The sequence below is a fragment of the Cajanus cajan genome, chromosome 2 (assembly GCF_000230855.2).
Source record: "Cajanus cajan strain Asha chromosome 2, NIPB_CcT2T_4, whole genome shotgun sequence".
NCBI classification, from domain to species: Eukaryota; Viridiplantae; Streptophyta; class Magnoliopsida; order Fabales; family Fabaceae; genus Cajanus; species Cajanus cajan.
This window is the reverse complement of record NC_138518.1, coordinates 81,238,979-81,251,300: the sequence shown is the minus strand read 5'-3', so window position 1 is coordinate 81,251,300 and position 12,322 is coordinate 81,238,979. Positions and strand designations below refer to the sequence as shown.

The 12,322-nt window shown below is 35.1% G+C and overlaps 2 protein-coding genes and 1 long non-coding RNA gene across 3 annotated transcripts; all 3 read right to left on the bottom strand.

The window, feature by feature from the left end:
• Positions 1–842: 842 nt before the first annotated feature.
• LOC109796336 (ferredoxin) lies at positions 843–1,763 on the bottom strand. Its single transcript, XM_020356019.2, has one exon. The coding sequence runs from the start codon at positions 1,509–1,511 to the stop codon at positions 1,071–1,073; it is 441 nt and encodes a 146-aa protein (XP_020211608.1). The 5' UTR covers positions 1,512–1,763; the 3' UTR covers positions 843–1,070.
• A 979-nt stretch (positions 1,764–2,742) lies between these two features.
• Positions 2,743–11,532, bottom strand: LOC109796327 (transmembrane 9 superfamily member 1). The gene is made up of 12 exons (XM_083069291.1): positions 11,339–11,532; positions 9,728–9,926; positions 9,542–9,646; positions 5,654–5,671; positions 5,454–5,551; positions 5,215–5,367; positions 4,955–5,089; positions 4,670–4,836; positions 4,365–4,459; positions 3,874–4,247; positions 3,388–3,661; positions 2,743–3,226 (listed from the first exon to the last, which is right to left on the bottom strand). The coding sequence occupies exons 1-12, from the start codon at positions 11,414–11,416 to the stop codon at positions 3,159–3,161; spliced, it is 1,764 nt and encodes a 587-aa protein (XP_082925417.1). The 5' UTR covers positions 11,417–11,532; the 3' UTR covers positions 2,743–3,158.
• LOC145954619 (uncharacterized) lies at positions 5,731–9,535 on the bottom strand. Its single transcript, XR_014431850.1, has 2 exons — positions 8,883–9,535; positions 5,731–8,789 (listed from the first exon to the last, which is right to left on the bottom strand). It is a non-coding gene; the product is annotated as an uncharacterized LOC145954619 (long non-coding RNA).
• Positions 11,533–12,322: the final 790 nt, after the last annotated feature.

The following is a 12,322-nucleotide window of genomic DNA, read 5'->3' as shown; positions in this document are numbered from 1 at the left end:
AAGATTTGAACTTGAATAATCTGATTAAAGGATACAAATTGTTATCATTTGCGTCAACTAATGTTAATGTAAAATAAATATATGTCCACACCTTTCAACAAAGAAAAGTATAATTCATTTTATTTATAATTTATAGTCTTTTTAACTAATAATATTATTTTTCTTATATATATATATATATTTTATATTTATGCATATTTACAAACAAATTTGAGAAATGGAATATTTGCTAATTAATATATTGATTGAATAATTCTACCCATTTGATATATAAGATACGCTAAAAATATTTAAGATATTCTAAGCTCAATATTTCACTTGAACTGAACTTAAAAATTATAATTTGATTGATGAAAAATAAGTATAAGTTTAAAAATCCTTTAACATGTACCACGGAATAATGTGATTATTAGGGATCTATTAACCTGTAGTCATTGGTGTTGCATCATAAAAAAATAAGGCAATTTAGATTAATTTGCTGCAAACATAAAAATAAGTTCCCTTCACGACAACCTTCACTTCCCCCACCATAGCCAGCTCCTTCAGCAACCAGGTGCATCTGTTGTTTTTCCCTTTCCCTGATTAATAACTACTAAATAATAACTATCACAAATGAGCTTAGCTAGGATTCGCGCATATTTTGTTCAATTACAGTCAAAACTCACACACTTATTCACCAAACTCATATCAAGCATTACAATTGGGCCTGTCAATTACTTGCCAAAATCAAAATTAAACTTACTCGTCAAAGCGGGAAGTAGACCAAGAAAAACTAAATAAATTTCCCAAATTGTCTTGGACAACATGTATAGAAACAGTAATTAAGGAAAGCATCACCAAGCTAAGCTGCAAGAGTTTTCATTTGTTACCATAAACGAATGAATGATCAATCAATCATTCTAAGAGAACTTACATATCCCGAGAAGGGGCTAGTAGTCATCATGAGTTCAGCTAGCTAGCCATCCAATCCCACTATAACAAAATTAAAACACGAGATCGATAGAACAGCAAGATATAATAATAACTAGAAGCTAGCAATAACAATGCCATAGAAATTTGTGGTGACACGATCATATGAGCTCCTCCTCCTTGTGGGTCTCAATGACAACGTTAGACCTAGGTTGAGCAACGCAGGTGAGAACCCACCCACCATTTATTTGTTCATCATCAAGGAAGCTACCATCTGACTGGTCCACTTTACCTTCAATAACTTTTCCAGCACAGGAAGAGCAAGAACCAGCCCTGCAAGAGTAGGGAAGGTCAATACCTAGTTCCTCTGCATGGTCAACAATGTAAACATCATCTGGGCATTCAAATTCCTGTGGTCCTTCTGGTGTCAGCAGCTTCACCTTGTACAAGGCCATGGCAGTCACACGACCACCACGTCCACCTTTCAGACCAAAAACAGCCTGACCCACGTTGGGGAATGCCTTTAGGCTTGTGGTCATGGGTTGCCTCCTCAGGAAGGAGGTGCTCACCATGGTTCCGGAGAGAGCTGGTGTGGTGGCCATTGCACAAGTGTGGTAGATGGGGCAAAGAGTGAGTGGATGGAAAATAAATCACTTGTTTGTGTTGTTGATAACTAAAGGGTGGGGTGAGCTTGTGGAAATAGTGTGTTTGCAACAAGTCACGACGTAAACTGGCATGTAACCCTATCTGCCACGTGGCAGTGTTTTAAAGGTTACTTTTTTATCTCCTTTATCACCACCGAACGATTGTGGTTGGCACAAACCATGCCCCATAAATGACCAAATGGAACAAACTTTGGCCACTCAAAAGTTGATTGGAACTTGCGCAATCTATAGCCATTCGATGCAAGGGATTTATCTACTACAAATACAATGGTTTTCAAAACCCCACTTCAGTTACCGGCAGGGAATTACGAACATATTAGCACCACAAAGTTCAGCTAGCAATAACAACTTCAGTTGTCACAGCAGCAACGAGATATTTTCAAATGCCTACAAACTCAAAACAAAATATATTAAAGCGAAGAAAGCGAGAAGAAAAAGAACTGTTAAGATTCCCCCAGCAAGACATCTGTTCCAACCATACTCTCGGGCAGCTACGAATAGACAACTTGTTTCAAACAATAATTTGTGGTTACAGAATTATCTTATATCTTATTATACAAACCTGCATATCCATAATAATAATAATAATACCCGTGTTTATCTGATACTTCTAGAAAAATCCTATCACACTAGCAATTAGAAAAATTGTTTAAACTCTTGCAAAATACAAATATAACAGCAATTGAGAAAGCTTGCATACAAGAATTGTAACGTTTCTTGTTTCAAGAAATATTCTACAGGGAAGGCCAAAGATGCCTTTATGCTTGCATTGAAAACCAGAGTAAGAACAAAACTAGAAATAAAACGGGCGCTGTCCAGAAGTACTGCAGCAAAAATATTGTCTAGCTAATTGCTATTATTATTTGCCAAAACCACTGTAACATAGTTTAAGCATACTCAACTTGATTGGTTAAACTACAATAGATAAAATATTTCTCACATTACACTTCGTCCCTTCCTCATTTTCTGTCCCTTCTCTCCGTCCCATTATGAGACCTGCTATGCACCATATTAAAAGCAGCATATTAAAAGATTAATAAAGGCACGTACTCGGGTTCCATTCACAATTACTTGGTCTCTTCCAAGGCAATGCCAAAATATTTACACAGCCGGTAAAAAAGAGGGGAAAAAAAGGAGCTAACTGGTAAAGAGTACATACACAACAATATTAACTGTTAAGGAAACAGATAAGAATGATATTTAGATCTTCATACAAAATTCAGACGCACAAAATTCATTTCCGCGACTCGATCCCCACTTTACATACATTGAATAGTTGAAAACATGTTGGGGAATTAGATATCAGTCCTTCAATGGCCCCCTATTTCATAAGGGGATGAAACAGTAATCACGAGAGTTGGATATTGTACTAATTATCTAAAATTATAAAAGACAATCAATTACAGTCGGGGAAAAAATCTCAGGGCTTCCCCAATATAGAAAAAGAATACAACCTCATTCTCAAAACCCTGTGATTCTACCTGTAAACATTGTTAGGTTCCCCCACGACCAGAGTCTTCCTCCAAAAATTTATTGTCTTCAGCAACAAACCTATGGAAGTGCTCAGGTCTAACTCAAAAAACCTTAATCGCACTTGATGTTTCTGTAGATCCTTCTCACGAACAAATTTGAACCAAGGAAACCCACAGCTCCTGCACATTTAAAGAAATATTATAACCCAATTCAGGAGATAAGGACCCAAGGATTTATGCAATTGCAGGAAAATAGGAAAAAATGTGGTTTATTCAGCACACAATAAGATATCCTGTTACATATAAGCAGGGTGAAAAGCTAAATCAAACTGAAGACTTACCACATAGAATTCCTAGTCCGAGAGAAAACATCAAAGTGTATCCAAAATAGAAGCTGGTTTGGAAGAAGCCTGACATTTTCGTCTTCACATAGTAGTAGTATATTGAGTACAAATACACATAAACAGCTGTTGAAGCAGCTGAAAAGAAAGAAGTCCATTGCCAGTGGTAGTTCTCAGCATTTAACAAAAAGTATGTCCCCACAATTGTCACACACACAGTAACGATGATAAGAATCAGAAAGACTAGCAGCATAAAGCCATATACATAGTACACCTGTATGCCACAAAGGAGGGAAAAATATATAAGCCAATGTGCAGTGACAGCTTCACTAAATATGCACATATTTTTACTTAAAAAGACCAGTTTCAAGAGTTATTTTCCTTGATATTGCTCGACTTTGATAAACATGCACAACTTTCATAACCAAAAACCAATAAGTAAACAGAAACTTAATCACTGAAACAAGTCATAGTGCTGTAATTCACCTTGTAATTCCAGAAGGAAGTGAATACAAAATACATTTCAATAAATATGCTGCCAAAGGGAAGCAGTCCTCCCATCAGAGAAACCACAGAGGGAGTGAGATACCACTTCTTTTCAGGAATGGGACGAGGAATAGTCTTTACGCGACATGGATTATTCAGAGCACCACTCCAGTTTCTTCCAACAACTGTGCCAAGAAGTGCTAGAGGGAAAGAGATGAAAGCCCAAATGACAAACACAACCACAATTGTGCCAAATGGAATTGCTGCTAGAGATCCATAGAATATAGCAATTGTGTTTAAGATAAATCCAATTCCAAAGCACATGAATGGGAACAGAGAAGCTGTAAGGATCATGGATTTAATCCAGTTTTTACCTAACAAACAGATAAAAATAGTTATATAATCATTCAAAACCAAGAAAGACAAATCTGAGACAAAGCCACTCAAACATACTTGCAGCGAACATACAGAAAATTAAATGAGATTCTTACCCCCATTTCGTGAGTACATTCCCCCACTTACATAACCAGAAATGAAAGATGTGAGAGCATAGCACACAATGAAGTTAGTGACAATTGCTCCTCGCCTGAGACATGCAATGAAGGAAACTTACATGACAATTGCAAAAAGAGCAAGGAACAAAAAACACAAAGTGTCCCAACTATTATTGTTGAGATAGAAATAGCTGAGATATGCAAATATCACCACATACTTGTTGCATGAAGTAAAATTTGTACACAACTAGAATACCATTGAATTCATTATTCAGACTTGTTTCAGTCAGTTATGAACATACCCAACATACAACATCCCAACAATAGCTGACAAGATGACCAGAAGAACCAGCATTGCTAGCTGAGCACCTGTGCCAACAACAGCTGAAAGAATAACCAAGTAGCGAGGAGGCCGGAAAACATCACCATGCACAAGTTTCCAGCCAGATTCTTCACTTACATCTCTCTCCTATAGCAAGGAAGAAATGACCAAATATTTGACAATTTGAACAATGATTTTTCTAGGAGGAAAGGACCCATATTCCACAAATAATTAAGAAAAGGCAAAAGTTAATGTGACCATCTACCAGACTTTCCAAATCATCATCTTCCCGAGCATATTTTGCATAGTCATTTCTCAGAGTTCGCATCAATATCATTGACACCAATCCAGTAAGGAAGATGACCATCATGAAAGAGTTAAAAACGGAGAACCAATGAATCTAGGAAAAAACAAGAGGAGCAAAATTCTCAGAGTCAGATGTAAGGGAGGATTAACATGGATGAATACATAGCAATTTGCGAAACAAAAAACAACAGCATTTCACATTTAAAAACAAAGCTGTACCTGATGCTCAAAGAAAGGATGGTCGAGGTAGACATCAAAGCGACGCCCAAAAGTGACATTGGTGGAAATCCATTTGACAGAATATGTCATGTCCAAAGGTTTTCCAACTTCCAAAGGCTTTGGGATATCCTGAGTGAGATTGACATGAATAATCTGCAAGGAAATGGACCTTAATATAAAACTTCCAAGGATCCATAACCTGTCAAAAGATGACGTAAGATATTTAAATAACTTCTGACCTGATCATTGTTGTATTTAACAATAATGTTTTTGTGTGTGTAAAGAACATGCTTGCCATTATCACTGTTCTTATCAGGATGTAGCTCACCAACATACCCTTAAAATGAAAAAGAAGTATCTTAGATAAATAGCCAACAAGTGAAGTACAAAACCATATCAAATAAGGAGAAGAAAGGAGAAGAGGCAGTTTTGGACATACCCCACAAAGGTAGATCATCTGAACTTGTGTTTAGCGCATCACGGAGCAGACCAAAAGAAATAAAAAAAGAAGTAAAGAACAGATGCTAGTAAGTTATTCAGTTAAAAAGGAAAAGAAAACTCGATAAGTATTAAATTAACATACAAAGAGGAGTATCCTTCAAAACAAATCTCACTCACAACATTGACAATCAAAACAGAATAATATTGATAATTATTTAACACTAAGTTATTGAAAAATACTTCAGAAATTACTTCACACAAAATTCTTAATTTCATACTTCTTTCAGTTCTAGTGACCATAGTATGGAAATTAACACTCAAGAAAAACTATAAGGACTTGTTTGGAGGTCAGCATACAATATTAGTCGGATAACAATAGGATAGGATAAGACCAAATATGTTTTTATACTATCTGATGTTTGAAGTGCTATCTATAATATGTTGGCTAATATATATATTATCCTATCATATGTACGAGGTGGATCAGACAATATTAGGATATGATATAAAATATAAATGTAAATAACAATATTAACCTTTTGTTAGATATATAATAACTAATACAAATTATTATTTTATCTATATAATAATTAATACAGAATTTATATATATTTAAGGGGAGAGATCATATTACCCTAGTGTAACTTTTACAATTATTACACTCTTTAATAACTTTATATAAAAAATTACTTTTGATGATCTAACCATTGAATTAAAATTTTATCTTACTTTGCTTATATACGTCAAATTTTGTTAAAATTGAACAACAATAAAAGACAATTAAATTGTTAATATTTTAGTATATTTTGAACCGTATATATTACGTCGATTTTGATCTATATAAATGTGGCATCAAAAAATTTAGATTAATATAAAATTTTGTATATATGATCTAGGAGAAATAAACTTTCAATCTATCGATAAATTTTGAAAAATAATGATTCAATTCAAAGTTACACTAGTGCAATTTGATCTCTCCTCCATATTTAAATATTGTGTGTGTGTGTATATATATATATCAGACATATCAAGTGAGAACTCTTGTTATTGTGAGAAATGACAACTATAAATTTGGATCATCCAGTCATACACGAATGATCAAAATTAAAAGTTAGGTTGCATGACCACTTAAAAAGTCATGTGTATTTTCATTTAATCTTGGCTGTGCAAATATGATATAATGGTCTATGTTTATAGTTTTCATTTCTCACAATAAAATTAGTTCTCAAACAACTAGGGAAACAAAAAAAGATAGTTGACCCTATCCTATCTTGTCCACTAAACAAGCCTTAAATATCAAAAGATGCCCATGGATTCTCAGGCCACAGTAATTAAAGAATTAAAATGCAGCAAGGCATTGCATCCAGGCAGAAGTATATATGTAGTCAGTGTTTCAGGCAATGTGAAAACTAACATCAGTAATCATATATGTCATCAGTAATCATACTCTCATAATGAAAATGACAGCCTATCTACCAAAGAATCCATTCCAATTGACATCAATAACTAACCAGGTAATGTAATTAGTTTTTTATTTTTAAAAAACATTAGTCTTGGTTGCAAAAGAACATAGGGAAAAAATTCACATAATTTAAATTACATGCCAACTACCTGAAAGCCAAGCAAGAAATGCCACAATCTTTAACTCAATTTATGTCTACTTGTTCATGTCATCTCTGTCATGAATTATTAGCAATTATTTGATTTTTATTGGGATATTAGCATCAGCAATACAAGCAAGGTGATTGAGATGTTATCACTTATTGCATGTGATGGTAACCCTTTGCCAAGAGTTGGATCAGTATTACAATGATTGGGAAAATTCCAAGGATGCAGCATGATTTAATAAAAGGGAAGAAAATGATTAGTGTATATTTTCCCCCACTGGTCTGGATTGAAGTTTGGCTGAGGTACGGTAATATGGGGACAGATTCTAGGTAGAAAACCCTTACCCTCCATCCAGGAAGTCTTCTCAAAAGTCAAACATAAGGAATCATGGCGAAGGATTTTATTGCACGCACCAGAATCCCTCATAACACACATCAAACAGAAGGATCAACCCTTGAGGCTAAAGGGGTGACTCAAGGGGATAAACGAAATTGAACCATGCATCAAACTTAGTGCATGTTTAAATACCAATTAAACCACATTGAACACCAATGACCCATGAGAGTGGATTTCTCAATTTCACCCCTATTTAATAGGCATTTTCTCCATCAATTGTTCGCTTATATTTTATAAAATCAAATTAATGGAGTTGAGACAATGAGATATTAAATCATCCAGATTTATTTCTATTAAATATTTCTTAATCTATGTGCATTAACCTTAAATGACTAAAGATTTGGGACAGAGTAACAATAAGCTATCAGTGTGGTTGAATGAGACAGTGACACCCAGGTTTGGATCCAGGCAGAAACTCCTCTTGCAGTCTTGCACCAAAAGCAGGCATAATTGGCTACAGTCAGGCCATGATTTCTCCCCTGTTCCAGCATTTCTTGAAACTGATTCTCAACCACTTTAGCTTTCAGTCTACTATGGGGTTAACTGGAATTTGGAAGGTGTTAAATCAATGATTTGATATGCTCTATTACATAGTAGTCAATCCCGGATAACTGAGCGGAATGATCAACCCTAAAAATGAGATAGCGGGATGACGCAGAGCGGGATAACCGCTATTTTAATATTAATTTATATATATTAAATAATTAATAATATATATATAAAAATAGAAACATAACTTAATTTATACATTAAATATTTTTAATTATAAAAATTTATAATAGTTAAACTAAATAAAAAAAATTAAGAAAACAAAATATTTAAGGTCTTATATTAAATTTTTTATTACTTAAAATATTATCTGAATTATAATAATAATTAATAATAAAGATAAGTTCCGTTCTAAAAAAAATAGTGAAGTAAAAGGCCCTTAATCAAATCAAAAGATAAAATAAAACTTGGCTCATTTGCCCAACTTTTCCAACCCTAATTATTTTTCCACCCTTCTGATCGTGAGACTCAAGTTGTGCGCTGCCTTCCCTCTTAGAAGACAAGTTTGTAGATGCTGGAGAAGACAGAGCCACCATTGGAGAAGACAGATCCACTATCAGAGAAGACAGATTGACGGAGATCTGCCAGAGAAGACAAATGGACGAAGATTCGTCAGCGAAGAAGAGAGATCGGCAAAGATCTGCCGGAAAAAGAAGAGAAGATCCGTCACCCACCCACGATCGCGCCACCACGCTCTGCCGCTTTCGCGGCCAGTCCGCCCGCTCCTTCAAAGCGCTCCGCAACAAACTTTTTGAAGCAGCACGGAGCCACTCCGCTCTGACGCGATTGCGGCCGCGACAACCACTATTGACTACTATGATCTATTATTCTGTAATTAGGGAAACTTGTATAGCAGAAATTAGGGATTCTGTAATTATTACCCATTACTCTTTGTTTCCTTATTTTGTATCCTTATTCACTATAAATAGAGGATTTTACATGTGTGGTAATGAACACACATTTTCTCAGCAATTGTATAGAAGGTCTCATGATTCTAAGGTAGTAAAACAATGCAGTAGATTGGATAGTTCAGACGACAAGCAAGGGTGAGGGGGGTGTCCCATTGAAAGGAAGAATGATTTATCTCGGCCTCTTTGGTTTGTATTCTTTAGTCAAACAGGTGTTTTTTCCATGAGTCTAGCGATGTGAGTTTCTTAGTTTTTGGGTGTTCTTTGGTTGCTTCTGCTATACACTTTCATGTTGTGTTTATGTTATCCTTCAAGTTACTGTAATGACCAAAGAAATAATTACTGCAAGCTTCCAACATTTCTTGAAAATACAATCATTCTATAAGTTCTCAAGCTAGTAAGTTTAGAAACAAATCAAAACATACCCATGAAGAATTCAAGCCAGTAATTATTCTCAATTGCATCCTTGAACTGTTTCACTTTTGCATCATCGAGATCTATCTGGCAAAAGACAGTCTTCTCCACATTTCCTGAAAATAAGAGTATCCATTAAAGCCAGTTTGTCAACTGACAGCTCTTCTATGAAATACAAACAAAAGAAGACTTCATACTTTGGAACTTTATCTCAATTTGGCTATCAATGAGTTCATTGCCACCCAGGACCTCACCAAGACCACCCCATTTGTGTGCGGCACTAGCACTACTAGATGGATGACAAAATGGGAGGCTGTAATAGTTGTATGTTTCTTGTGGATTGTTATAAGGGCCAACTTTGTTCACCCAAAGGGTAACTGCTTCATCACGTTGATACTGCAATAACATAAAATACATCCTTTTAAAAACAAAAGCTGTACACCACTGCATACTACAAATGGAATATACATATTTTAATCTGTTTCACCAGTTCAGAGGGAAAAAAATAATGGGATAACAGATATAGTATAGGGGTTTGTTTAAAAGTTACAACTGATTAAGGATATTGAGAAGTAGACAATCACCTCTATTGAGGAAGCAAGGAAACATGAATTGAATCATAACACTGAATATTAGGTAAAGAAAAAGAGAACAACAACAAACACCAATTTATTGAATTGATTCATAATTTGATTTCAGTGAATGATAATCATTTAGATAATCTATGGTAGTCTTCTGGAACAAATACTAAGACGCCACACAGTGACAATGTTTTAATATAAAGCTCTACTTTAAACCAACTAGCAACACATGTAATAGGTGTCCACATCAAGTCACTCTTAGAAAATCAAAACCCAAAATCATTGTCTTGGAAGCCAATTTTATTTGGAGAACCAGATAACAATGCTGTTAGATGAAGTAAAAAACACATAAGATGATGCCCTGATCTTAAACATTACCTTAAGGACTTTAAAAGCATAACTAAATCAAACTAATCCACCAACAAAACTTCATTTGTTAATATAATAATATTCAATTTACAACCTCAAGAATGCCCATACCAATCCTACATACTCAATTATTTTCAAACCAATCCTTCTCATTGTGATACTGTCAAACTTTGCAAACATACTTAGGAACTGTCAAACTCACTTTACTAGAAACTTTTAACCTGAAAATAAGGTAAACAAATAGGGTTGCCGTGCTATACATCAATCTCCACACAGTGGCACAAACCACAACAAAAAACCTACCTAGCTTCCATACTAACATCAGGAGTGTAAGCCAAGACTTCTAAACAATCCAGCACCGACAAATTTTCTTTTCTGTCCAATTTGAGTCAACCCTCATTGCAAAATCTCTTCGTGGACCCTTTAATGGCTTCAACGACAATCAAAGCCTAATCAGTAATCACCCCGTGAGCTGTTCCCACCTCACAATAGAGTTCGGTTTCAAAACCCACGAAGCTCAACTCGAAGCCTAAAACTAGCCCATGAGCGTTAAAGGGAGATTTGAACATTAAAAACCAAGAAACGATCCAAGATCATGAACTAATGATACGAGTAAAAGGGTAAGAAGAAGTAAAATTGAATCCAATCTCGGAAGAAAACGGCACATATCGAACAGCAAACAGCCACATTGCGGAGAGACCTAGGTGTGAGCAGAGGCAAAAACCCAGCCGAGATCTAAGAGTCGGAAAGCCCAAGCATCGCAATACATTGAAATTGAGCGGCAGTAAGAGCAGATCGAAAGGACAATGCAGCAGAGAAAGTGCAGATCGAATCGGAGAGAGGGAAAGGGGGAATTACCTTGTGATCTGACTCTGAAGCGAGGGCCGAAGAGAGGAAGAGAGAAAGTAGGAGCGGGAAGACGAGGGATCGGGACATGGCGGAGATGGAAGAAGGAAGACGAGGAGAGAGAAAGCGCAGACTATAATGGTAATTCACGTTACGACTACAGAGCAACCAAACACGATGCCTTCAATTCGATTTTGATTACGCTGTTTACGAACTCAAACTCTCTTCTCTCACGGTGACTTTCCGTCTTGGGCTTTTTTTTCCCCTTTTCTATGGGTCCTCTATTATTTGGGCCTCTAATATTCCCACGTCTGACCCAAAACCCAAAGATTTCTATCATCTTTTTTTTTTTTTGGGTAATGATATATACACTTTTTTTTTTATATATATAAGTACACCTCCTTAATTTTTTTTAAAACATTTATAAATTTTTTTATTTTTAACTTTCAATTTACTATTTTTTTTCTCACACACCTCCTTCCTTCTCTTTTTCAGTTTTCACATGCATCATCTTGTCTTCTTCTAATTTTTCACATATTTCAGTGAGTAATTTTAGTTCTTTCTCTCTTATTTTCTCACCTCTTTCACTTTTTCACATACACCCAAATCATAAAACTGGTAGGCGACAACATTATAGATACGTATAGCTTTCTCGACAGTTTCTATCAAACTAGAGACACATTTTTTCTTCCGATACTTCCTTTTCTTTCATCCTTCCAAAAATCTTAACATTAAGTTTAGTGTTATAAAAAAAACATTTTTACTATTCTAGAGTACTATACGGATAGTGAAATCAGCAAAAAAAATTGAAAGAGGACGGAAAAATGAATAATATAAAACTAAAAGAATTAAAATTACCTACCAAAATAGGTGGTGATGAAGAAAAATTAAGGAGGTGCATGTGAACATAAGAGAAAGAGGTATATAAAAAAGTGTTAAATAAAATGTTAGAAGTGTAAAATTAAAAAATTAAAAATAATCAAAAAATTAAAGATA

What these genes read in the sequence shown, in the direction of transcription:
- LOC109796336 (XM_020356019.2), bottom strand. Translation starts at nt 1,511, where the DNA reads ATGGCCACCACACCAGCTCTCTCCGGAACCATGGTGAGCACCTCCTTC.
- LOC109796327 (XM_083069291.1), bottom strand. Translation starts at nt 11,416, where the DNA reads ATGTCCCGATCCCTCGTCTTCCCGCTCCTACTTTCTCTCTTCCTCTCT. An exon ending in ATCCTTTCTTTGAGCATCAG is followed by an intron (nt 5,090 to 5,214) that starts GTACAGCTTTGT and finishes GTTTTTTCCTAG; the next exon opens with ATTCATTGGTTCTCCGTTTT. An exon ending in CTTCCTTCTGGAATTACAAG is followed by an intron (nt 3,662 to 3,873) that starts GTGAATTACAGC and finishes TGTGGCATACAG; the next exon opens with GTGTACTATGTATATGGCTT.